This window comes from Symphodus melops (genome assembly GCF_947650265.1).
Source record: "Symphodus melops genome assembly, chromosome: 9".
NCBI lineage: Eukaryota > Metazoa > Chordata > Actinopteri > Labriformes > Labridae > Symphodus > Symphodus melops.
In genome coordinates this window covers 7,649,683-7,675,216 of record NC_136699.1, presented here as the reverse complement: position 1 = coordinate 7,675,216, position 25,534 = coordinate 7,649,683, and the positions used below count along the sequence as shown (strand labels likewise).

Here is a 25,534-nt window from a genome sequence, read left to right as displayed (position 1 = left end):
GGCTCTTTGTATTACCTGTTAACAACCTTCACCAGCTTTTGACTTGATCTCATTCGGTCTCGATCTTCCTTTCCTTTCAGATTAGACGAAACAACCTAAAAATCTTTCAGTTGTTTGGAAGGCCCCTACATTTATTTTTTGCCTGGGGCCCCAAGAGACCCAAAAATGACCGAGAAACGCTCGCGCGTACACTACAGTGACAGTCAGCAGGGGGCAGCAGTGAAATGGTGCTGAACTTTAGTGACCAACACTTTTTGTGAAGAAGAGTCTCCATAAACAGGAGAATAAGCTAACATTAGCCTGAGCTGATCGTCAGGAGTGAATCAGTCTGCTCTGGTTTTTGTTTGTTTTTTTGTTTTTGTTTGAATGCCTTTCATAATCTGCATAGCTCCCAGCTAACCCACTGACAACAGATAAAACACACTGACGGTGAGTGAAGATAAGCAGTCACTACATGCTAACATGCTAAGATGTTGTGTTAAATCGTCTAAACTTTTAAAACGTTCTTCTGAACCTTCAGGTATAAATAACCTCCAACCTGTCACATTTACACCATTACATACTTCACAAAAAAAGTAAACAGTACGAAGAATAGGAGGAGCAGTGGCTGCGAAAACAAAGGGACACAGATTTGGAAATAACACCTGCTAGCTAGCTGGCTAGCTAGCTAGCTAGCTGAGCTTTTATTAGAGACTGTTTTAGTCATCTTCTAATCTAATGTCTGTGTTTAATCTCACGTCATTGTGTTTAATCTTATGTCTGTGTTTTTTTTCAGGGTTTCAGTGTCTCTGATATGAGCGGCTCTGTAAGTTGCTGTTTCCTCAAACTGAACTGGATCATCGATCAATATCAGACTTTAAAAATCTAGATTGATGTGAAATCAAAACATACATTATGTTATATCGTTTTTATTTTCACGGCTGCTTACTTTAGAAACCCACTCTTTAAACACATTTGGAAATCACTGCATTGATTATGAAGTGTTGTATTTATTGATGTATAGTAACAGCCGTCTCCATAGAAACAGTAACCTCTTCAAGACGAGCTGATCTAGTTCATATGAAAGACTTAATGTTAAGTATTTATGTTTGTATGAGTGCTGCCCGTGTTGAAGTTATAATGTCATGACTCTAACTTTATGTACTGCGATGTGTGTGCTTACTTAGGCTCAGAGAAAGAGGAGGACCACAGGAAGTCCTCTGGTGTCCAGACCTAGCATCAAGACCAGCAGAGGGACTAACGTGAGAAGAGCAGCTAACATTAACAGAGCTGCTAACGCTAGCAGAGCAGCTAGCAGATTGGCTGACATAGCAGCTGACACAATAGCTAATGTTAGCAGCACCTCTGAGGGTGATTCTGCTGCTCCCACAGAGACCATTGATGTGATGGACAACACGGTGGACGGTCAGCGTGATAACTACCATTTTATAGATTATAAGGTCTGATCTGATACATGACTGAGTGTGTGTGTGTGTGTTTGTGCTTGCTCTTAGGTGTGGACGACGTGGTGGATCTCACTTGTGAGGGCTCAGAGGCTGCTGTGGTGGACCTGACTCACAACGACTCAGTACTGGTACACAGTAATACTACTGAATAATGCCACTCAATAATATTACACAATAGTAATACACAATTATAAGGGATGAGGATTGAAATTCGGGTCCATAAGGTGCCATGCTTCACTTTTTTATTTTTTTTAAACACTGAAAGTCAGTTTAGTTTGAGCTTATTCCTACTGCTGTCAAGGCTATCGAGCATTGGACATCAGATTAAACTTAAATACAGCACCAACTAATTTTTGTGACACATGGTCATGCAGTGAAGACATGATCTTATTTTTCTTTTCTTTTTTTTAAGCTAGGTTCTTGTCTTTGTACAAAAAGAGGGGTTAGGACAGTTCAAATGCCAGACACATTACACTAAAGAGGAGAGATAGGAGAGAGCACTCACCTGCTGCATGGAAACCATTTTCAACATCCGGGCCTCACTGAATGCTTGGATTTGGTAACTCCGGCAGTTTACAAATCTGTGCACACAGTCCAAATGACCCATGTCGTCTCTGTACCCCCACACTTTGAGCAGTACTGACCTATGTGGACCCCTTTTTTTTTTTTTTTTTTTACAAAAGTCAAAGACTGTATTGAGCCATTTTTCTACATGTGGGGAATCATATCCATGCATACATTTTTACTAGGCTTAATGTGTCTAAATTTTTAGGGTATGTTCAAGCCCCCCAACTAACGATTCCTATCCCTAAAAACATGACACAGTAATAAGACACTGTTATAATGCTTATTTTTGTTGCTAATTTTTTTTTTCTTCCTTTGTTGTTGTTTTTCTTATTCTTCTGCGGTGTGTCAGCTGCTGGATTCAGGTGACGTATTTATTTATTGTGCGAGTCTTGAATGAGTGTGTGTATGTGCCCCTGTGTTTTAATGCAATAGTTCTAAAATACTTTTTCTGTCATGCTTGGAGGGGGAAACATTTCCATGCTAACCACCCAAATAAAAGTGTGATTTAGAGGGCCAAGACAACTTTTAGCACCTTTTAGAACATTCATTTCTTCATGTTGTGTGTAACTCCCAGACAAATAGCAATTATTTATATGTTCCATGTATGCTAATTATATGTAGTTTTACTAAGTCAAAATATTTAAAAGATTACTATATTTTCTTCTTTATATCTAGCAGACAGCTCAAACAGTTGATTTTAATGTAAATATGTCAAATCTAAATCAATAGACATATGGTTGACTGTTTGTCTGATGAGGCAAATGGCCAACCAAATGAATTTTGAGTTGCTCACTCAGATTTCAAGGGGGTCTAAACTATCCCTGGCCACGCCTCTGGACTCACCCCCGTCAGTCCGGTCTCAATGTACATAGTTTCCAGACCTCTGCTTAAATAAGTCTGAATACTTTAGGTTAAAAAAACAAACAGCAGCTAAGCTTCTTCTAACCTTAATTTGGGAGTGAATGCCCATTTGGAGACATGGCCATTTCAAGATGTTCCTGGCTGTCCTCAATCAGGTCCTCCGAACAGACGAGTCACCACAGGCGAGAGTTATGTTGTCAGCAGTGACGAGGACGAGGAAACACCTCCTGTCCTCAAAGGCGCAATCCTGTCCTCGCTACAGTCAAACAGCTCGTCCAGGTAATAGTCTGATCCCACTAAGCTTAACCATTCTTTCACCACAGCCAGGTGATAGACTGATCCCTGGTTGATGTCTGTTTCAGGTCGACTCCGGGGACAATCAGCTGTCCTGTTTGTTTGGACTCGTACTCTGAGGTGAGACTCTTACACACTTGTAACACACACCTGTTATACACCTGTAACACATCTGTTACATATTTGTTGCACACCTGTACTAGTTCTGTAAGACAATTTTACATACCTGTTATAAACCTGCAATGCCACAGTTGCATACCTGTTTCACGTCTGTAACACACCTGTTGTTCACCTGTAACATAAAGTTGCATTCCTGTTGGAGCCCAATCAATATGGGATTTTTTTGGGTCGATATCGATATTCAGGAGGAAAAAAATCTGATTTTAGTGGCTGACATGGTTTTTAGATCTGTGCTACAAGAGTATAAAATAAATGTTTATACACCTGTCTCCATAAACCAAACTGTATTCTACCAAAGTTGAACACACAACATGCCACTGTTCAACAGTTTGGACTGAAAGCAAATGTTCTTTTACTACAGCTTGTATAGAGTCCCTGCTTAGCTGTTTCAGAGTAACTGGTAAGGAGTTACCAGTACAGTATTATAACTGGTACACCTGTTTTAAAGGCAGGGTAGGTAATTTTCTCCAAATACATTTCTTAAGATTTTGATTGAAATTGTCTTTAGGTCCTGACAGTAATTAATAATTCATGTGCTCTGATCAAAAGAAATCTGTTATCTCTAGTAGTTGTAAACGTGTAAAAACTTTGACCAATGTCGGCACTCGACCATGTTTTATAAACCAATCAAACCTCTCTGCCTGATGCATGCTGCAGGAGCTGAAGGTTACTCTCGGTGCTTTCCTTAGCTTATTCTATTTTTGACTGGTTGGAGCACAGTGCCTTCAATGTTGTATGATCACTCTGTTACACTCTTTACTGCTGTGATTTCATTTGTGCTCACTGCAAAGCCTCGGGCCCTTTTGTCACACTGTTTTTAGATATGCTACTAAACTAGCCTTGCTGGGTTTGTGTAGACTAACCTGTTCCCTTACTGTTCCCTTTGAAGCACCTCTCTATGTCTGTGGAAAGGGCCTATCTTTTTCTTCCCTATTCTGCATCACCTTTCCTTTTCTTGACCGTCTGTTTCACCCAGCAATAATGTTGTGTATCATCAGTTCACAAACAAACAGGTAGACAGTTACTATGTGAGTTGCAAGGGATTCTTTAGACATATTTTTTTGCCGATCGGTCAGGACACTACAGCAACCTGCTGACCACAATAAAGTGCTCTTGCACAGCACGCCGAGTCGACCCTTAGGTTTGTTGCTCCAGACGTGCATGGATTGTGTTTGTGTGATGGTAGAGGGTTCCTGGTTGAATACTGTGTTCTGATTTGCTGCTGTGTTTTCACAGATCATGGAGAGCGGCCGATTGGTCGTTTCCACAAAATGTGGTCATGTGTTTTGCAGCCAGTGTCTGAGAGACGCTCTGACATCATCACACACCTGTCCTACCTGTAGGAAGAGACTTACCCACCGTCAGTACCACCCCCTTTATGTCTAGCGTCACCGTGAGGTCGCAACACACTGAGCTGCTGCTGGAAATCATCAGTGACATCATCATCATCCTCAGAAGAAGAAGTGAGCGGTCTGCTGCTGTTTTAATGCAAGTGATCACTGATTGATAAGTGATTGATGTAAATAATTGATTTCTTTTTCAGTTTGTTGGGGTTTCAGCACCTATTCTGTTTGTCTGTTGACTCTTTGTTTTCTATTAACTGACCAAATGAGTAAATGTATAAATAAATTCTATTAAATTCCATGAGAAGTTGTGGTGGTTCTGTCTTTCTGAAAGTTAATCAGAACAGCTGACAGGTGAGATTAGGTACCTGCTGTATTCTGCAGACATACAATAAAGACTTCATTTTAAATATTGTCTGTTATATCTTAATAGATGATGATTAATGAACAATGTAGTGTAGTCAGTAGTTATTGATTATTTTGAGAATGAATCATGTGGATGAGGTTTAGTATACAGATAACGCTGCAGGTGTTTTCTTCACACCTGTAGTTCATAAAACAAGCAGTTTGTTTTTTCTTATATTTAAAGTTTCAGCGCAGTTATGCATTCTAGGTCAGTTTGTATTCATCTTGTGATTCTGAGTCACTTCCCAAACAGGTCACAGGATGATGACTCACTGTCACGTGACACAAACTGTGCCGCTGATTGACCCCGGCATAGGATGATGTCACACCTGAAAAACTTCTGGAAGAAAAATAAAGTCATTGAAATGGCAATATCATCCGGTTCAAGGAGGTGGAAAGAAATTACTTGATCCCACACAGGAGAATTTAAAGTACCAGTACTTATTTGTAACTTTATTAATGTAACGTACTACAAACATAAGAATTAAGAGTTTCACAGCTTTTAATCAATAAATGTGTATGTTTATATGACACAGTGCACAAACCATTTAGACATAATTATTAAAGACACAAAAATGTGAGTTGAAAAAAATTATTTGTTTTATTTTATTATTAAAGATTCATTACATTACCTATTTTTTCCTGGTCATTTTGATTCTTCTGCACGAGCAAAAATCAAAATGTAACATCAGCTAATGAAAGGTTAAAGTCAGGAGGGGAAAATAAAAGTTTAAATTAATTATTTCATTTTTCTCCGTAATGATGACGCAGCATTATTTAGATTTCAATATGAACTTTATTCCTGTTAAACCTGATTGGTCAGGTGACTCTGAGGGGAAAATGTGGAAAATCCCCTAATTGGAAAGTGCTTTGTCATTCCTTGGCCTGTGATTGGTCGACTGGGCGGGACACTGTCAGCGGGACCAATGGCAAGCCGCGCCAAACATTCTTTCTGCAGACCATAACGTGACGCTTCTCGCGGAAGTAAACATAAAGAGAGCAGAAAGGATTTAAAGTGCGTCACAAAGTTTCCGAGTCACTGAAGTTGTTGTGTTGTTACCCGGAGTTTGACACGATGTCTGTGACAGTGAAAGCTTACCTGTTGGGTAAAGACGCGGCGGTGAAAGAGGTCCGCAGGTTTACTGTGGATCAAGGTGTCTCCTCGAGCTTCGACTACCTGAGCAGCAAGACGGCTGGTGTGTTTACCTGCCTGAAAAACAATGGTTTCAACATGTACTACAAAGGTAAACATTTCATTTTTACTTGAATTATATATATTTTATCGTTTTAAATGTTTTTTTTTTCTGCACAGTGAAACAAGTACTGGCAGTAAATGTACGGAGAGAAAACTGGGCCAAAACTATCCTTATGTAAACACTAAGCTTTGAGTTCACTGTAAGCTCACCTTTGCTGATTAACAGCTCTTGTGGGAAGGAGTTCAGATCTGGACATGTTTTTGTAAAACACACATTTTGGTGTTTTAAAAGTAATATGTGACACTCTCAATATTAATAAATCCAAAAATCAAATTGACCCTTTGTGAATATAGGGTTAAGTGATGATCTAAAATTAGAGTGAAGTCAAACCTCCTCTGGGTTTGTAGTTCTAAGGTCTGTGTTTACACTCACTGGACAGCACATCTCTCAGCTTGTTTATGTTTCAGAGACTCAGACATGTTGTCTGAAGTGTACAGCTGAAAGACAACCAACAGACTTATCAAAAATATTTGATGTGGTCTAAAAAGGTAAACGGATAACTGGGGTCGGGGAGGGGAGGTGTAGGAAGTTTGTCGGAAGAGAGCATTTGTTTTGGTCATGTCCCTGATGATTGTTTGCAAATTCTGACATGCTTACTGAATGTAAACAAATATCCACCAACAACTGCTTTACCTCACATGAAGGCTAAAAGAAGCTCAATCTATTTTATAAAATATTTATTTTTTAAAATGATAACAGTGATAATGGAGATGATGATCTTTTTCTTTCTTTGGCCGTTTCAGATGAAGATGGAGACCTTGTGGCATTTTCCTCTGATGATGAACTGATGATGGGTCTGGCCTGTATGAATGATGCAACCTTCCGCCTCTTTATCAAAGGTAAGAAAAAATAATAGTAATACACTTCACCTGCTCCTAAACTAAACCCCACCTGGTCCTAACCTGAACATCACCTTTAATATTAACAGACATTATTGTAATCAGCTGATGTAGCAGATTGTTATTCTGGTTTGTGCTGATTTATTATTATTATTATTTTAACTCTTCTAGAGAAAAAGGAGCACCGGAGGGACTTTCCTCTACATGCCTTTCCGCCTTTTGCCTTTGGCCATCCTCCTCCTCCGCCTCCTGGAGCTCATCAGGCCCCACCCCCTCATCAGGCCCCACCCCCTCATATGGCCCCTCCCCCAGCCCTGCACCCTGATGTCACCTGTGACGGCTGTGAAGGCCCCGTGGTTGGAACTCGCTTCAAGTGTTCAGTTTGTCCAAACTACGACCTGTGCTCCGCCTGCCAGGCCCGTGGGACCCACACCGAGCACGCTCTGCTGCCCATCTGGCACCCCCTGCAGGTGAGGGACATCATGGGGAGGAGCCCTCTGACCATTCCCGTCATGATGTCACAGTATGAACACTGTGACATCATTGGTAGGCGTGATCAGAGCTGCACCAGACTTTAAATCCGAGAGATAATTTATCTGTGACTGTAGAGGTGTTTTTACCCCTCCACTCTGACTGTCAGGGGTGTTTTGAATTCTGCTATTAACCCTGCTCTCTGACTGTCTCAGCATTGGTTTCCTCGGGGTCGTTGGATGAAGAAGATGAGACACTGCATGTGGAACCAAAGCCTGAATTCTCCTCAGGACCAGGACCAGGACCAGAAGAAGGAGGACAAGGACCAGTCTGGATCCTCCAGACCTGCTGCTGAGGGCAACGAAGCCTCTGGTCTGTCTGCACGTGTTTGACTGACAGATCAATAATGAAATCATCATAAAATAACCTTCTGACTGATGTTTCATGATCCTATGACTCATCATTGACCTCTGACCTCTATCCACAGCATCCCAGGCAAGCATGGACTTTCTGAAGAACATCGGGGAGGGTGTGGCCGCAATGTTGAGCCCCTTGGGTAAGTGATGTCACTGTTACCACATGAGATCAGAACAGCTATCTGATTGGCTGTTTTGTGATAGTGACTGTTTTTTTTAGAGTAAAACTGCAGTTCCTAGACATTCGTCCCTGACAAACATCTGCCAATGAGAAGAAACAAAAGATAGCTTCATCAACATGAAATTTTAAAAAGTGAGTGACAGGAGATGATATCATCTACATGTGCAGGTATCGACGTGGATATTGACGTGGAGCATGAAGGACAGAGGACCAAAGTCACTTCGCCCCTCCAGACCGGAGATGGGGAGAAAGATGTTGAGATGAGTGATGACCGTAGTGAGGGCGGGGCCAGCTGTGAGGTTGCAGCCAGTCAGGAAGGAGTTAGCACTGGGCCTGTAGACAGTGATGGGTCAAAGGTCAGTTGAGTCCAAGAGCCTCATAAAATAAGTAAAACAGAACTTTATGAGCATCAGCAGTTACCTGCTCTGTCTCTCTGTGCAGGTGGCTAAAGACTCTGATGAGGAGTGGACTCACCTGAGTTCCCGGGAGGTCGATCCATCCACCGGAGAGCTGCAGTCCCTGCAGAACCCAGATCAGAACAAGGACCCTGGGACACCGTCAGGTCCAACAGGTCTGAGGGAGGCGGCTCTGTACCCTCACCTGCCTCAAGGTGAGACCACCTCTGTCCCCCCCTGATGATATTTGACAAGTATGATTGTGTTTTAATCTCTGCCCCCCCTCCCCCTCACACAGAGGCAGACCCCCGTCTGGTTGAGTCTCTTGCGCTCATGCTGTCGATGGGTTTTACTGACGAAGGCGGCTGGCTGACACGTCTCCTTCAGGCCAAAAACTTTGACATTGGCGCTGCACTCGACGCTATCCAGTACGCCAAACAACCTCGTCCACAGCAGCCTTGATGTCATCATGATGCAACTATTCAGATTACTCAACCTTCATGTCTTTCTCAGTCAGATATGTATTTCATCTGACTTCATAATCATTGATTGCTGTTATCAATCAATTCTCTATATCTAATCAGTACGTTTCACTGACTCTTTCTACTTCACCATTTTTGTCAATGTCTGTTTTGCTGATACATTAAAACATCAACAAACTGAAATGTAATCTCTTAAATATATCTGTTCATGTAAAGAGAGAACAATAAACAGATCAATAATAACCATCAGTTACAGTTTCACGTTTGTATTTTGAGGTTTTATTTTGTTTTTAAGTAAAAAAGTAAACGGAAAGTTTTGAAATAAGACATGAAATGAAAAAGCAAAAACAGGTGATCGTTGAATAAATAAACAAGTGAGCTAATCGACTGTTCAGATGCTAAAATGGTTTGATCAATAGTTCGGATTCAGAAGTCTGAACCCGACAGGAAGTCATCAAAGATGAACTCCTCTCCACTTTCAAACATCGAGGAAACCGGAAGCAGTGGGCCAACACTGGGATGGGACACGGTCGAAATGACATCAGCACAGAATGAAGACACAGCTCCGCCTTCTGACTGACTCCTCCCACTGCTTGAAGTCTCCTCCCCATCCTTCATCTCCAAATCAGATCTGAGGAAACAAGCCCATCTGGAGCCTGGACCAGAAGCTAAACTGGGTGGAGTTAACCTCCGCTTATTGGGAGGACTGGACTGGATCAGACTGGTATTGTTCGGACAGGTCTGGTTGAGACTGGTATTGTTGAGACTGGTCTGGTTAGGACAGGTCTGGTTCTGACTGGTTTGGGTTGTTTTGTAGATTCCGGTCGTGCTGGGTGGATCCTGCTGCAAACAGAGGATGTCAGGTGGTTAACTGGTTTGTAAAAAAAAAAAAAAAAAAAAAAAGGGGGGATTTAAAGGCACAGACTAACTTCTAACTCCCCCCTCTAAAGGTGGAGTCATCGGTCTGTGTGGTCCATTTACCATTTTAACTGTTGGCCTTGATTAGCGTAAAACTAGTATCAGTATACTGTTCTACGTTTTTGTCAGCTGAAAGTATTTGATTTGTTGTAAATGTTTGCGATCCATATCATGTTACCTGTTCAGTTGTGCTAGTGTGGGTCCATCCTTCTCTTTTTCTCTTCCTGTCAGAACACATGACAGAATAAAACAGTCATTAATCTTTGTCGCTGTGATGCTGAGCTACAACCAGCAGCTGCATTTATCAGCTAATCAGCAGTACAGCTTATGATGAGCCAGAAATAAACATTTCCTCCAAAACCCTTTTCTTTAAACATGTATTATGAAACTTTGTTTAAATTGTTAGCAACTTTGGACGTGTGAATAAGTCACCTGTCCGTCTCTACAGGTGTGCTTTAGTAAACACTGCTTACTGACAGGTAGGTGGGCGTGGCCTCTAACAACATAAACAGTCTCAAGTCATACCTGTCAGTCATACGGTAGGCATGGAGCTGCTTCGTGTCCAACAAAACATTGTCCTCCTCCTCCTCAGGCTCTGCCTCCTCAGGTGCGTCCAGGTATTTGATCCAGCGGCTCACCTTAGCCTGACTCCCCTGACTCTGACTCACCTTTAGAGACGTAGTGAAACAGAGCTCAAATCTTTTAAAATCGACTCAACTATTGATCGAGTTAATCATGTTTAATTGTGTACATTTGTCACAGGTGTAGATCTTCTCTTCTTTTCTAACACTAACCAGAGGAGCATCTCTGTAGGGCAACTCTGACCATGTTACTATAGTAACCCTGAAAAAATATGTTAAGACTAGTAAAGTTTAAAGCCGAGACAAAAGTAGACCTTGAATTGAGATATTTAATGTTACGTGGTTATGTTAAATTTAAAAGCTAATAAATAACTAAGAATCATTATATATACACTCCCATTATCTGCAAATTCAACAGATCCTCACAAATTCTGTGCAGCCTTCCCAGTCCAGCAGGCTTCAGACCTACTTCCTTGTCATTGGTTGAGAAGACGTGGGAAAATATTGACATTAACTAACGAGAATGACCACTGGAGTTATTGCAATTCACAAAAGCAGGTAAATAAAATGAATGTTTTCACTACATAAATACTAAGCACTGTTGATAAATGAGGACCCTAGAGACAGGCTGGTTTGTGTGCGTGCATGTGTGTGTGTGTGTGGTTGTTTATCAGGGCTTAATGAGTTCAAGTATGAGTTCATAAAAAGGTGTTTATCATTATTATTATTTCAGATATCTGTCATAAGTAAAATAACAGAATAGAATACATTCTGGTGTGTGTTCACCTGCTGCTCTTCCTCAGGCTCCGTCTCCTCTTCCTCCTCGGCCTGTTTCCTGTAACAGCCATCAGATATAACTGAACAGGATGACTGGTGAGGAGTGAAGGAGTGAATTGGGAGTCAGGATGGTTACCATAGCGACAAGGTGTCATGCTCCTGCTCCTCCATCATGGCTCCTCTCATAGCGTTCAGTTTCTGAACATGGCGTCTGCAATCGGCCCCGGAGCCCCGCCCAAACTCCTGCCAACCAATCAGCACTCAGTCAGCTGATACCAGTAGTAACAGACAACTCTACCTGCAGCTGTGCTGGACAGATGACATCAGCAGTCTGTGTCCTCATCAATCAGCTTATCTACTCATCTGGATCATTTATTGATTAACATGATTAATTATGTTCTTATGCTGCATCCATTTACTATTTGGATAGAAGCAATTTCCAAATGGGAAATCAATGTTCTGAATTCAGTGTGTTCAAGTGCTTTCAATTAAAATTTAAAAACAACAAAAGAAAATAAAAACTACGATTCTACGAAGATGTGTAAAAAACAAAACAAAAAAACATGTGCAAAAAAAGAATTACTAAAATCTCTTATTAATAAAACACATATTGTCCCCCACGATGACAAATATGACATCAAGTCAGCAAGTAGGGCACAAACTTGAGCAGGCATTCATGTGCATTTTCAAACTCACAAACTTGTTTTATCTGACACCACATGAATGCAGGGTAATCTGGACTGATGACGTCACCAGTCTGTGCCGTCACTCAACTTCTGATTGGTTCATCCATGTTGTGTTGGACACTTGAAACGTCACGTGTAATTAATGTTATATTTATTCACAATTGCCCTTCAACTTTGATCTCAGATGTATTTAGCATTATTACAGACACACAAACGATGTCACAAATCACAAAGACGATGTCTTAATGTGATTATTTATTCTTACTTTGAGCAGCGTCTGTTTCTTTCCACATAGTTTACAGCTCCACCTGTTCACCTTCTTCACCTGAGACAGATAGACAGACAGACAGACAGACAGACAGACACTTTGAGCGAGTTGAGATCAGTTATGATGATTGGTACACCTGTTAGCTTGTATGTTAGCCTGTAGCTAAGTGTATCGCTGTGCTTTGCTTACCTGTTGAACCTGGAAGCTCTGACAGGAGAAACACCTGACGACGTGAAACTCCTGGCCCATGATGGACGGCTCCGGTCCGGTCCGGTCTGGTCTGATTCTCCCGGCTCTGTGATTTAAGCGCGATGAAACGTCACACTGACCGTCTTCTTCTGTGTACTCCAACAGCTGTTGGCATCCTTAAATGTTGCGTGAGCGCCACCTATTGGATGAGTTCAGGGAGTCACTGTGTTACAAACCAGAGGCCGGTTGTTTCAAACAGAAGACTCTGTTATGTAATGGCTATAAACTACACGCCTTAGTATAGCCTGTACTTATTACCTTGAACATAATAATAAAAATAATACATTCGTTTTATATAGCGCTTTTCTAAATAGTCAAAGAGGCTTGGCCTTGTGAAACTTCTAGAGGAATAATTAACGATAAATCAGTCTCTTTTTCTTTATAGACTTTATTGAAGTGTTTTATATCATTGAACATGATTATGTTTACATCTCTGTCCTCAATCCAGGAATGACATGGAATTAGACAATAATGCCCAATTTCACCCAGTGTTAAAAATATGTACATAAATGTTATCTGAACTAATTGTAACACACCCACATTTAAAAGTTAGCTGAATCTTTGATTATGGCTACTGAATTATTAGATTTTTCAAAATTATTCAATCACTTTAAAGTATGTTAACATTTTAAAATCCTTCATTAGAAAAGCTCTGAATCTGTAACATTTTCAGAATTTTTTTTCCTAAGATCTTGTTTTTCATTCATTGCCATTCCTTTTTTACTGAGTAAAGGTTCCCTCTTAGTTTCATTTTTTTTTTACAGAATAACAAGTTGAACATCCCACAGAAAAAATGTGAATTTTCCTAATCTGAATAATGTCTGATTTAATCCTGTGTGCCCAAAATGAAATCTTGATATTTATATTTCTTCTCTCATTGTTCTCCAGGTGCTTATCATCTTACTGGAGGACAACTTCCTTTCTGTTTAGTAACCATAAGAAAAGGCAAGTTTACAGCTGAACTTTGACGACTTGATTATTTAATGACAAAAGTTAAAACCCGAAAAAAAAATATTTTCTTTGTTTTTTATTAAACAGAACACAGATAGATAACTCAGCATTTAGCACAGAACAGACAAATAAAAACAAAGGCAAAAGAGAGAAAAACTATGGAATTAAAACTGGCACCTGACTTCATTAAAACAAAAATGTGTTAAAACAAAAGTGATGTCATCAGAAAGGCAGGAAACAAGGCTTCAGTGATGTCAAATTAAAAGTCTGCAGGTATGAATTCATCTGAGTGAAACAGGTACAAGTTCCTTTCGGTTATAATACTTTATGGATTAATATACAGTCATTTAATGTGAACGGGAACAGAGAAACACGTTAAAACATTGAACAATTTATATTTGTATTTAACTGAGTCCGTAAACTTTTATTTTCTGAGTGTAAAAACTGAATATTTCAGCCTGAAACATAAATCCACTTTTTAAAATCCATGTTAACACATTTGTTTATTAGCTGATTCTTCTGTTATATTTCTTTAATCAGCAGATTGTTCTGTTCCTGTTCACTCTTATTTAACAACAAAAAATAAACGGTTAACATATACTAGAGATTTTTACATTTAATAAAAGTAATTTTCATATTAATTCATGAGTTGAAAAAAAAAAAAAGAAGGGCTTTCATAGTTAGGTCAGCTTTGATCTGTTCTGTTCGCTTTTAGTCCAGGTGATCCTGCAGACAGTGTTTATATACAGAATACCTTCACAGGTAAAGGTCAGTGAGGAGTTCAGGTGAAGGACGTTCAGATGGACTGTTGAGCCAGTTCATGGTCGGAGGTGGAGCTCATCTGACGCTCCACAACGCGTTGGTCCTTACAGGCATCCATCTTGCTTTGGAGATCCCTCTTCCTCTCAAAGTAGTCCACAAGAGGCGGCTCTGTCAGCAGCGAGGCAAGTACCTGCTCAAAGGTGATCGACCAATCCACATCTAGCACACTGCCTTGCCTCTGCTCACCGCTGCCGACCAGCACGGTGTCATCAGCGATGTCCTCGCACTGCAGCGAGCCAGAGCTCACCACCGAGTACGACGAGACTGACGTGTCATCTTTCGTCTCCTCGTCAGACGTCTGAGGAGCGGCCGGCTCCAGCTGAGCCTCTGCCAAAGCCTGGCACACCTGAGATTCACCTGAGCACCCCTGTCCAAGCCCCTCTTCCTCACTTTCAGGCGCTGGGGGCGGGGCCTGTACTGGGTCGTCAATTTTCTTGCTGCCGTTGTTGAACTTCTTTCCAACCTCTCCGATCCGGAGCAGCAGGCTAGCGACGGTGGCGATGGAGTGATAGAGCTGCTGCTCGAGCGGCTCTTCACTGAACATGTTGTACAGAGTCTTACACAGGTCAATGAACTGCTCCTGAGGATAGAGAGAGAGACAGGTCATCTGAGAGAGTCACCTTCACATCATCTCTAAAATCAGGCACATTTCGTCTGAAAATGATGCAGAAATACTAGTCCATGCATTTTTTACCTCCAGGTTGGATTATTGTTATTCTTTTTTGTAAGGCAATTTAAGTCTCTAAAGACTCTTCAGCTACAGCTCATGTATGGACTACAACTATGAAAAAAAGATCACACCACTCCTGTAATGCTGCTCAGTATTGTGGCCATGAATCTGTATTTGTTGTTGCTGTTGTCTCTATCCATTTCTTCTATCAATCAATCTGTTTCTCCCTCTAGCCAGTCTCAAACCCAACACAGTCTGAGCAGACGTCTTATCAGCATGAGGCTGGTTCTGCTCGAGGTTTCTCTCTCTTTAAAGGCAGTTTTCTCCTTGCCACTGTTACTATGCTCAACGTCGCCATTGGAGGTGGATTATTGTTGGGTCTTCAAACGTCATATAGCAAAGAGCATGGCCTACACCTGTGGTCGCTTTGTGAAGTGTCTGCAGATAACATTTGTTATGAATTGGTTTCATACAAACAAAGATTGGCTGATTGATCAGTTACTCATAGACAGGTGAGAGGTAAGCTCACCTGGTTCATTCTGGGGAGGTCTTTGATTGTTTCAGTCTTCAGTTCCTTCTCTTTAGCCCACATCCTCAGGTAGTACTTGTAGTCCTTCAGCCTTTCCTCTGAAACAACACACAGGTCAAAGGTCACAGAAAACAGGTAATACAAAAAAACTTTCCTGAGTTGAATAATTTCTGAACCGTCTGTTTTGGATCCACTTTCAGTGAACTGAGTCAGCTTGAGTTCATGTGACATCAGAGGCTGCGATCTGTGATGTCACACACTACAGGTACCTCACCTGACCTGTCCACAGTGAGATCAATTACCTTTCTTGTCCTCGCTGTCTACGCATCCTTCCTTTCCCTCCTCACCTGCAAACACACATGTAACCACTTTCATCATCATCATCATCATCAATAAAGACAAAGAAGTTTTATTTTCAGCGACTATATACGATCATCTTTCAGAGAGAAATCATGTCACATTGAGTCTGTCCAAATGGGCATCACTGCTGTTGAAGTAACACGGTCAGGTATCAGATTACATAGCAAGACACAAACCTGAGGCCACTTCCTGCTGCCCTGAAGTGTCCAGATTAGACAGGGAAGAAGATTCTGGAAGTATATACAACAGAGAGGCAGAAGAAGACAAAGAAAGAAGTGAAATAAGAAGACAAAGAAGCAAAAGAAAAAACAGACAAAGAAAGGAAACGCAGAGTGGAGGGTGGAGAGTGAGCTCAGAAACAGAGAAATGTATAAATGACTATTGGTGTAAAAATGCAGGAAGTTTAGTTAACCTAATTTAATCTTTTATGTTTCTGTGATTATAACTTGAGCTGTCATCACATAAACTCACAGGTCCTCACAAAGCTGTAGAAACCTTACACTGTAAACAAAGCTCACTTATCGGCAGGTGAGCAGAATCAGCTGTGACTTAAAAACAAACAAAAAGAAATTAAGGTCTTACCTCGCTCGTCTTCTGTGAAGAAGTTTGTCGCTTCCAAGGCAGACTCCGCCTCCTCTGGACACAGAGCTGCCAAACAAACAGAGAGACAAACAACAGACAAAAATCAGACAGAAGCATCTAAATCTATATATGCAGCATCTGTTACCATGGCGACTTTGTAAACGGGTAACCTGACTCAGCTTAGTCTGAACATACAGGTCAGCTTACCTGGTGGGAGGTGGAGCTTATACAGAAGCTTGAGTTTCTCTGTCATGTCTCCATGATACATCCCGCCTAAGGATACACACACACACACACACACACACACACACACACACACACACACACGAAGACACACACACACACACACACACTGAGTGTGAACCATTGCAGACAAGTGTTATTAGCATACAGGTGTGAGGTGTTTATGGGCAGAGCCTCACTCAGTCCAGTGATGAACTCTTTGAAGTTGACTAGCCCATCCTGGTTCTGGTCCAGCAGTCTGAAGAGGCGGGCTGATAGAGTTGGGGTGTGGCCTCCACAGACCCAGGGGGCAAGTGCGGTGAACAGCTGAGTGAACTGGGCGGGGTCTATGCGGTACTGCTCCAGGTACGGCAGACTGGGATCATGACGCTCTGCCGCTGTGCTGCTGGAGCCCCAGTAACAGCTGGTCATATGTTTCGACTGAAACAGGAATTGGAGAGACAGAGAGCTGTAACATCACTCACACACACACATAAACACACACACACCCTCAGTCTGTTTTGCTGCTCATGACTCTTCCCTCTCCCAGTTTTTCCTGACCTTAAAGAGACAAAACAGCTCCTCCAGCTCCTCGATACTGAATGCAGATTCCGTCATCATGGCTCTTACCTGCACACACACACACACAAACACACACACCTGTAAACATGGTCTACGTTAGCACACAGGCATTAGCCCAAAGTAGGCTAACAACACTCACCACGCTCCTCTTTGCAGTATCCTCCAGTGACTGGATGACCTTTAACCTCTGCTTGAACCTCATCTGGTCAATGACATCAGAGCGCAGGCTGCCAAATTTCTGACAAGAGATAAAGAATTTATTTCAAATGCAATTTTAAAAATAGATGGTTGGAAGTAGACCAAACATTAGACTGAGCCATAACTGACCTCATAGGACGACTTAATGAGGTCGAAGACGTCGATCTCAGGTGGAGGATCGTCTCCACTTGTCAGCAGGGCGTGCAGGTGAGGGATGGGCGGAGCCACAGTCTGTTTGTTTACTACATTATCCAGGTACCTACACAAACACACAGACACACACCTGTCTGAGTACAGAGCTCTGTCAGACACTCAGAGTGTAGGGGACTTGTTCTGATTAGTCTGACCATCTCTCACCGTGTGTGGGACTCTGTCAGGACTGATTCTATCAGAGCATGAATCAGGTGTTACATAAAAATAGACGTCTGATTATTCTCTAGAATGTGGATTTAAATCTGGACAATAAACTAAACTCATCAATGGGCTATAACACGAACTTTACTCTGCTCTGTATTTTGGACTATAAAACGGACTCGTACCTGCCCAGGATGGTCATGGCCTCGCCCTCGTCACTGCAGGACAGCAGGGCGTCCATGTTGTCGTGGAGAACATTCAGAGCCACCTGCAGACAGGTTCACAAACAGGAAGTCAGTTTTATTAGTTGAGACAGTCATAAAATGGTCAGTGAATAGTAAGCAAATTATGAGTAAACAGTCAGTGCAGCGTTGATGAATTGTCCTGCCTCACCTGGAAGATGACCTTGATGCCCTCATAGAAGAAGCAGTCGACCAATAGGACGGCGCTGTCGAAGGGCATCACTGACAGGAAGAGGGTGAGAAACCAAGATAGACTGATAGTGGTGATTACTCCCAGCTCCTGCATGTGTTCATACAGCAGGGGGAGGAAGGCCCGAGTCAGCTCCTCGAACACGCCCTGATCCACCAAAGCACCTGCAGGGACACAACACTAGATCAGACGGGGACGGCGCCCCCCTGTGGCTGCACCGCAGAACTGTTAATAAACACTGCTAGGTGTTATAAATGACTTCAATGACTCTGGTGTCCATGTGACTCTGATGAGGTCACTGATTACTGATGTCACTGACTCTTACGGTGTCACTGACCTACGACTCTGGTGTTGTAGTAGTCGGGCAGCATTCGCTCACACAGCGCCACCAGCAGCCAGAAGGCTTCCTCCTCTGGACAGTAGAGCAGCAGCACAGAGGTGACGATGTTCATCGCCTAAGGAAATCCCCAAGAAGACATAAGGTACATTTATTAAATTACTTTTTATATAACCTGAAAAATATAAAACACATCATTTTAAATGACTCCTTAAACAAACTTTAAACTCCCTAAACAAGTCTTAACCTGACAGTATCCAATGCCTGGATTGCGGTGTGCGTAGGCAGTTAGGACACGGCGCAGCGCAGCGATCCCGGTTTCGTTCTGAAAGGCGCGATGCTCTGGCATGGAGCGGTGAAGGTCACGCTCGATTTCCTCAGTTGCCAATGAACACAGTCCCATGGCCTGTTCCACCAGGTCACCATAGTAACCAGGGTGAGCAGCCATCTCATTCTGCGCACCTGGAAAAACAGGTGAAAAAAAAGAATGTTTACGCGATGATGAATTATACTTATCATACCAAGTACCAGAAATATGCAGCCACAGCTTCAATGTCTGATGAATGAATGCATGAATGAATAAATGAACAGGTGAAGATGTGAATCAATTAATCAACAGACCAGAGAAGAGCAGCCAAAGCTCTCCTCTAAGTTGTTCTGGGATCCCGTTCAGGACGAGCTCTCGGGTTCTGGAGGTTCTGTACATGCAGACTCCTCGTCCAAACTCTGAGAAGTGGATGTTCCATGACTCCTCCTTCATCTTCTCCTTCATCTGCAGGGAGAGAGACACAGAAAGACTGAAGTGAAGCGTCCAACTTCATCAACACATCAGTTTGCATGAAGAACTCTTTAAATCTATAACACAGATCTGTGTTGCTATGGATTCAACAGTACTGATTTTTGGTGTTTATGAGCAACTGCAACAATCAAATTTCCCCCGGTGGTTAATAACGTATTTCTGATTCTGATGCTCACAGCTTTGGGTCCCAGGTCCTCAGGAGCGTCTTGGTGGTAGAGTGCCAGCAGACCTTGGCTGGCGGTAGGCAGCCCAGGGTGAAAATGCTGCCCTCTGTTGGTAGATTCAGACACTGAAGACGCAGAGGCCTAAGGACACAAACACAAAACATTGTGATGCTGGCAGAATTTAAACGTGTTATCCATCAGTGATTTCAGAGCATGTTAATGAGTGACACACCGAGTGACCAATCAGAGACAACGGGTTGGTTTCTCCCCACGAGCTGTCGGGTGTTCGCTGCAGGAAGTCAGAGATTCGTTGAACTAAGAAGTCTCTGTCTTTGAGGTTGGCGAACAGGAAGTTCATCTTGTTCTTGGTGCTGATGGAAACGGGACACGGCAGGACGCTGCTGCTATCCGCCTTCTCCACGATAGACACCTGAGGAGCAGAGGATTATGGGTAAAGAGGTGTTACTCTCGTCAGAGGTTAAAGATGGGCGATCTGTGAACGTTTTTTAGGGTCTTCAGTCTTAAACCTGAACCTTTTTGTGTGTGAGAGAGTCACAAATTGTTAGTGACAAACATCAAAGCACTGAAATTTGAATCTATAATGTAATTGGAAATTAGAACAAACATCCTTTTTTAAAATTAATTACATGAAATGTGTGCGGTGTAAGGCTGCATTATAATGTTGTTAACGTCTTTTTCCGGAAGATGTTGTAGAGAAAATCTTACTGCATAAACTGTACCAGTGTAGTTCCTACGAAATTTGACTCTGCGTCGCTGGTCTAAGGTTGTCTGTGTTGTTGTAAAGATTGTGTTTTTGAGTTCAGCATTACAAATCGTGTAAACTGACAGCAGAGTATTTAAAAGCCTCGGGGCTTGGATGAGCTTATTTATACTTGGTTTGAGAGCAGCTCGTTTACCTCTCTGAGTGGAATGATGAGCTGGCAGAGATCCTCCTCTCTGCTGTTAAAACAGATGTAGTTGGTTGAGATGAACAGCTGTCCAACCACATGCATCTTAGCAAACGGCGTCCAAAGTGTGCAGTCTGTGTGTCCGTCTAAACGCTCGTCCTGCGTCAGCCTGAACATGGTGCGATATCGTTCATTCTTCGCCCGGGCATCTAAATCCCTAAAACAGGAAACACCAGAAATGGTCAAATGTAAATGACAGAAACATCCTGAATGAGAGGCAAAGAGTCATTTAATGTTTGAGGAGCATCATAACATTAATCATTAGTATTTATATGTATTAGAACTCTTTCCCTTCAGCTGTGTGTGGTGCTGCTTATGAAGCCTTTCAGGGTTTTTTTTTTTTTCACTAATTACTAACACGATCAGAAACAATTCTACCTAAATGAACCCTAATCGGCTCAATAACAGGTGTTTGGATATTAAACATAGTGAGACCTCTTCAGCGCAGAGACGTTCTTCAGCGTCTTGGTGGCTTTGGGTAGCGAGCGGTCGGCAGCAAAAGCCTCGTTGTCGAGCAGCTGACGCATGGCGATGTTGGCAAGCTGCTCCATCAGCTTGAAGGTGTCATTGATGTTCAGGAACATGGAGAAGAAATGTTCAGTGTGACGTGTGCTCACTCGAATGCTCTCCGGAAACACCAGGGTGGCATTTTTCTCCAACTGGGTCACTTCGGTCCACTGCACCACCAGGGTCACTGTGGGAGGATTATACACGGGTAAATACGAATAATATACCCTGAATAATTATACAAGCAACCAAATGAACTAAATACATGCACTAAATAACTAAATATGTTAATCAACCTCAAATCCCCCTAAATACCTACAGAAGTTCCCTAAAGAACCTAACTAAAACTATCTGAAGTAATAATAACAGAGGTACCCTAAAAACTACCCGAATAATTACAAACGTAATAGCTAGCAACAACAGGAATACCCTGCATAACTACAAACTACCCTAAATAATTACTGTATAGAAGCACCCTAAATAAATACAGAAGTATTCTGATTGATTACTGAAGTACCCTAAAAGCTATAGAAGAACCCTATATAACGAAAAAACACATTAACCACAGAAGTACCTTAAATAACTACAGAAGAGCCCTAAATAATCACAAATGTACCATCAAAAGTGATAGAGGTACTCTAAATATCTAGAGAAGTATCCTTATTAGTGATATAAGTACACTAGAAAACTACAGAACCCTAAACTTCTAATAACTACAAATACCTCTAAAACACCACAGAAGTACCCTTAACAGCTATAGAAGAACCCTGAAGAAGTAAAGACAAATCCTAAAGAACCACAAACTACCCATAATAACTACAGAAGTATCCTTAGTGTACAGACAAGCAACCAGCTTAATCAAAGTTAGAGGAGAAACCAGATTCTAATGATATCATTAAACTCTAGCCTGTGATTGGCTGGTCGTACCCTCTTTGCCCAGCAGGAAGGAGTAGAAGCACAGGTGGTTGACGGATAGGTAAAGCCAGCCCTGCCGGGGCACTCTGCCCTTCCAGTAGCTGCAGGAGTAATAATTCACCAGCTTCTCTTCATCAGGCATCCCAAACAACCTCCTCATCTTTAGCTCAGCCTCCCGAAACTTCCCACAATCCTCCTCCTGCTCCTCCGCCTGATTCAGCCGGTTCTCTTCAGCAATGATTCCCTGCAGGAAGCGAAATCACTCAATCAGCAAAAGGATCACAGAGGGTGAAAGAGAAATGTAGTGGAACATAAAGTGACATACAGAGATCTTTCCTTTGACAAAGGTGGTGACGTCTTCATCATTGTCAAAGATGGAGATGGTCTGCAGCAGGTTGGTCTCCAGCCAATCCCAATGCTCAGTGATCTCTTTCCTGGACGAACCTGCAAGACAGTACTGAGGGTCAACTACGACCCTGCACTCCAGCAGCTAACCAAAGTGCTCCCAGTAAACCTCACTCACCACAGGCAATATTCCAGTACAGCTGTGAGTCGGCCGTCTGCAGCAAGATCCTGTAAGGAGCCACTCGTGCACTTGAGTCCAAAACCACATCGAGAGTCCCCACCAGAAGACCTGCACACAGGAAGACATGAAGTTTGGTTTGGTATAGGTGGACAAGTAGACATGTATGCAGGTAGAAAACTGGGCACCTATAGTTCATTGTGTTTCCATGCAGTCTGTGTGATGCTGAATGAGCTGCTGGCATTTCTTAGCAGCTGTTAGAAGCTGTTAGCATCGTAGCATGGATGGATCCCAGACTACTTTTATTCTGATGGAAAATGTAAAACAGGACACTTATTCTGACTAAAAATCAGAGTAAACAAGACACTTATGGATCTCAAAATGTGTTTCATGTGTTTTTTATTACTCGGCCACCTCTGGTGTTGAAAAATGAAGCCAATGCAGAAGGGCAAAAACCTGCAGTTCATCGATTGCACTCTTTAGGATGGATGCAGAAGAACCGGAGGTCACATACACACCCCATTCAAAAAGGCCGCTTTTCACAGCAGAAGTCAACAGGCTTTACAGCTTGGTTCAGAAAATGAAATTGCTTTGATTAGATTATATCTCTAACAGCACACACTGTGGGGTGAATTTGTGTCCACTCATCATGTTGATTGAATAACCATTATTCATGATTTAATGGTGCGTTGCTGTCCAGACTGAAGGGCGAGCGCAGTGTCACACTTGTCAGGAGGCTTGAATCCGACTCAGCTCCAGCTCGAAGCCCCTTCAACAACCCCCTTCAGTAACAGCCGAGTGTCATCACGCAGACTTTGTTCTCAATTATTTACAGACCAAGGTTCACATCTCACTCTGAGTTTTTCTAAACTTTGATACTTTCAATACCACTTGCAATACAATCAATGCAATCTTTACAATGTTACGGTTAATAGTATCATAATGTACAGAAGCTTGTGAACAAAACAAGTCACATTCACAGTCAAACCTAAGCTGCCGCCAGAGAGAACTTTGAGAGGAAGTTTAGTGAGCAAGCGTCGCTGATGAAGTGCTTCCCAAAATGTTTCTGCTGCGGCCCGCTTCGGCAGATGAAAATATTTTCACGCCACTCCACCCTTTACCATACACATCAACATAAATTACAATACACTAAAAACACTGTCGGTGACACTCTCTGCTGACAAAAAGTTTGCTGCAGAAACTACAGAAAAGCAGTGTGTGACAACAAAGTGAAAAAAAAAAAACGAACAAGCCAGTTTTAACGAGAACGCAATAAAAGTTGTTCTGTTACACGAAACGTGGGATTTGTGACGTCTGGTACAGATTCATGTTCAGACTTACTTTTACTTGGAAGTTTGTTTACAAATTGTGCCATACTTTGATAGCAGTGAAAAACGCTATGCATTGTTTTTGTTAAGCTGCGATGGGATCAGTGGTTATACAGTAAGTCCCTGGAATCACTGACTGAGTTAGTATGAAAAAGTTGTGAAAAATAAGACGTTATTTTCTTACTGTTTAACAGTGTTTACCCTCTCAAGAACTTCTAAATGTTTCCACAGCTCTGTGTAAATGTGCAGGAGCCGCTGGATTGTGTTTACATGCAGCCACGCTTCATCCTGTTGGCTTTGTGTCTCTGAGTCTGATAAACATGTAAACATTAAAACATATAAATCAGCTGACTGTGTTAACAGAGAGTGTGGGTCAGGACTCACTTCCTGTCAGCTGACTGATGATTACATCACTGCAGTGTAGCTCGATGACTCACCATGATTCAGGTTAACGGTTCTCAAAAGTCACTGCAGTCACGCGGACTGAGATGCATGTTCTCCTAAATTCTGGTAACAATGCTGATAAGTATGATAGAGAATACAATGGAGTAATGGAGAATTTTTGCTCAGATTGTACTTTGCACACATTTACACTGAACATCAACTATATAATACAAGAGGTGGTAATAGAGGACACAAGGGGCCTGAGTACCCAGGGCCCAAACTGAGGAAGGGGGCCTTATTCATCCCAGAAAAAATGTAGAAAAAAATCTCAGCCCACCTCAACGTGTGACGGGTGCTTCTGAGGAGGTTAAAACTTAACGACGTTAAGAAAGGCTCCTGTACACGGTCTCGCCTTATTCTGACACATTTATGTGGTCTGTGATTGGGATTGGGATTGTGTCCTTTGAAAATGTAAGGTATTAAAAGGTACTGAAGGAGTAAAATGTTGACGACCTTAACTTGAATCCTTTAATGGGTTTTTTTTATAATGGAAGTGTGGCAACAGTAATATCTCAGGATTTGCTGAGGCTGTGGTGAAGGGGCCCAATGTGAGATCTTTCCAATGGGGCCAAAAAAAGTAGTGTACTCATACGGTCTGTAGTGTACTCATACGGTCTGTAGAGTATCCTACGGTCTGTAGAGTATCCTACGGTCTGTAGTGTACTCATACGGTCTGTAGTGTACTCATACGGTCTGTAGTGTACTCACACGGTCTGTAGTGTACTCACACGGTCTGTAGTGTACTCATACGGTCTGTAGTGTACTTGGTGTGTGAGGTATAACGGTGTGTATGGTCAAGCTTGCCGTCTGTAGTCGTCCACACTTTTTATGAGACTGCTATGGTATGAGATACTCTCGTTGTCTATGGCAGATTATAACGGCGTGTCTGTGGACTCACCAGACAGGCCGCCCCCACGACCATGCCCCCTCCTCCTCTGCAGAACGAAGAAAGGGTTGGCCCGCTCCGACACCCAAAGAGCTCCGGCCAACAGCACCTCTTCGGGATGGATCCACATGTCTGCCCGCCTCCAGAGCACCCTTCGCCGGAAGGCCCCCGGAGAGAGGTCGGTGAGTCCGCGCGAGGCTCCGGTTTGCAGACAAGCAGAGAGCTGATGTTGTTGTTTTCACTCGGTCTGCTGACTGCACATCACTTCCGGGTCCGACGCGCACAGGACACGCCCTCGACGCACGCTGCGTCATTATGTTAGCGGCAGACGTTCGAAACGTTATTTC

At 42.4% G+C, this 25,534-nt stretch overlaps 4 protein-coding genes across 7 annotated transcripts; 2 read left to right on the top strand and 2 right to left on the bottom strand.

Moving 5' to 3' along the window:
- The first annotated feature begins 104 nt into the window (after positions 1-104).
- Positions 105-4,991, top strand: rnf4 (ring finger protein 4). Of its 2 annotated transcripts, none has more exons than XM_079352090.1 (8): positions 105-429; positions 776-805; positions 1,167-1,404; positions 1,494-1,573; positions 2,362-2,374; positions 3,029-3,152; positions 3,236-3,287; positions 4,584-4,991. In XM_079352090.1, the coding sequence occupies exons 2-8, from the start codon at positions 794-796 to the stop codon at positions 4,731-4,733; spliced, it is 669 nt and encodes a 222-aa protein (XP_079208216.1). In that variant the 5' UTR covers positions 105-429; positions 776-793; the 3' UTR covers positions 4,734-4,991. The 2 variants fall into 2 exon arrangements, with proteins under 2 accessions (XP_079208216.1, XP_079208217.1); XM_079352091.1 differs by lacking the exon at positions 105-429 and adding an exon at positions 436-520.
- Positions 4,992-6,014: 1,023 nt separating this feature from the next.
- sqstm1 (sequestosome 1) lies at positions 6,015-9,384 on the top strand. The gene is made up of 8 exons (XM_079352284.1): positions 6,015-6,339; positions 7,095-7,190; positions 7,362-7,660; positions 7,877-8,033; positions 8,149-8,217; positions 8,427-8,614; positions 8,700-8,868; positions 8,952-9,384. The coding sequence occupies exons 1-8, from the start codon at positions 6,171-6,173 to the stop codon at positions 9,113-9,115; spliced, it is 1,311 nt and encodes a 436-aa protein (XP_079208410.1). The 5' UTR covers positions 6,015-6,170; the 3' UTR covers positions 9,116-9,384.
- Positions 9,385-9,391: 7 nt separating this feature from the next.
- On the bottom strand, positions 9,392-12,699 carry mrnip (MRN complex interacting protein). Of its 3 annotated transcripts, none has more exons than XM_079352287.1 (7): positions 12,555-12,699; positions 12,363-12,422; positions 11,548-11,654; positions 11,421-11,469; positions 10,579-10,721; positions 10,232-10,277; positions 9,392-9,978 (listed from the first exon to the last, which is right to left on the bottom strand). In XM_079352287.1, exons 1-7 carry the CDS (start codon positions 12,612-12,614, stop codon positions 9,562-9,564), a joined length of 882 nt encoding a protein of 293 aa, XP_079208413.1. In that variant the 5' UTR covers positions 12,615-12,699; the 3' UTR covers positions 9,392-9,561. The 3 variants fall into 3 exon arrangements, with proteins under 3 accessions (XP_079208413.1, XP_079208411.1, XP_079208412.1); XM_079352285.1 differs by having other exon boundaries at positions 9,392-9,975; positions 12,555-12,642; XM_079352286.1 differs by having other exon boundaries at positions 10,579-10,706; positions 12,555-12,642.
- Positions 12,700-13,624: 925 nt separating this feature from the next.
- On the bottom strand, positions 13,625-25,486 carry tbc1d9b (TBC1 domain family member 9b). The gene is made up of 23 exons (XM_079352659.1): positions 25,200-25,486; positions 22,530-22,640; positions 22,332-22,450; positions 22,019-22,250; positions 21,020-21,278; positions 20,534-20,741; positions 19,849-20,046; positions 19,629-19,757; positions 19,275-19,425; positions 18,901-19,115; positions 18,654-18,771; positions 18,278-18,480; positions 18,070-18,152; positions 17,660-17,789; positions 17,472-17,570; positions 17,312-17,380; positions 16,951-17,191; positions 16,736-16,801; positions 16,529-16,594; positions 16,123-16,176; positions 15,889-15,933; positions 15,587-15,684; positions 13,625-14,967 (listed from the first exon to the last, which is right to left on the bottom strand). The coding sequence occupies exons 1-23, from the start codon at positions 25,315-25,317 to the stop codon at positions 14,362-14,364; spliced, it is 3,618 nt and encodes a 1,205-aa protein (XP_079208785.1). The 5' UTR covers positions 25,318-25,486; the 3' UTR covers positions 13,625-14,361.
- Between the last annotated feature and the right edge of the window lie 48 nt (positions 25,487-25,534).

Bases quoted from the DNA above. Each gene is read 5' to 3' on its own strand.
- rnf4 (XM_079352090.1), top strand. The intron at 1,405-1,493 runs GTCAGCGTGATA...GCTTGCTCTTAG, and splicing joins GATGGACAACACGGTGGACG to GTGTGGACGACGTGGTGGAT. The intron at 3,288-4,583 runs GTGAGACTCTTA...GTGTTTTCACAG, and splicing joins GTTTGGACTCGTACTCTGAG to ATCATGGAGAGCGGCCGATT.
- sqstm1 (XM_079352284.1), top strand. From the start codon at position 6,171: ATGTCTGTGACAGTGAAAGCTTACCTGTTGGGTAAAGACGCGGCGGTG. The intron at 8,218-8,426 runs GTAAGTGATGTC...CTACATGTGCAG, and splicing joins CGCAATGTTGAGCCCCTTGG to GTATCGACGTGGATATTGAC. The intron at 8,869-8,951 runs GTGAGACCACCT...CCCCTCACACAG, and splicing joins GTACCCTCACCTGCCTCAAG to AGGCAGACCCCCGTCTGGTT.
- mrnip (XM_079352287.1), bottom strand. From the start codon at position 12,614: ATGGGCCAGGAGTTTCACGTCGTCAGGTGTTTCTCCTGTCAGAGCTTC. The intron at 11,470-11,547 runs GTAACCATCCTG...TGGCTGTTACAG, and splicing joins CATGACACCTTGTCGCTATG to GAAACAGGCCGAGGAGGAAG. The intron at 10,278-10,578 runs GTATGACTTGAG...GTGTTCTGACAG, and splicing joins GCCTACCGTATGACTGACAG to GAAGAGAAAAAGAGAAGGAT.
- tbc1d9b (XM_079352659.1), bottom strand. From the start codon at position 25,317: ATGTGGATCCATCCCGAAGAGGTGCTGTTGGCCGGAGCTCTTTGGGTG. The intron at 19,758-19,848 runs GTGTGTCACTCA...TTGTGTCCTTAG, and splicing joins TGTCTCTGATTGGTCACTCG to GCCTCTGCGTCTTCAGTGTC. The intron at 15,934-16,122 runs GTTTGTGTCTTG...GTGTGTTTGCAG, and splicing joins GCAGCAGGAAGTGGCCTCAG to GTGAGGAGGGAAAGGAAGGA.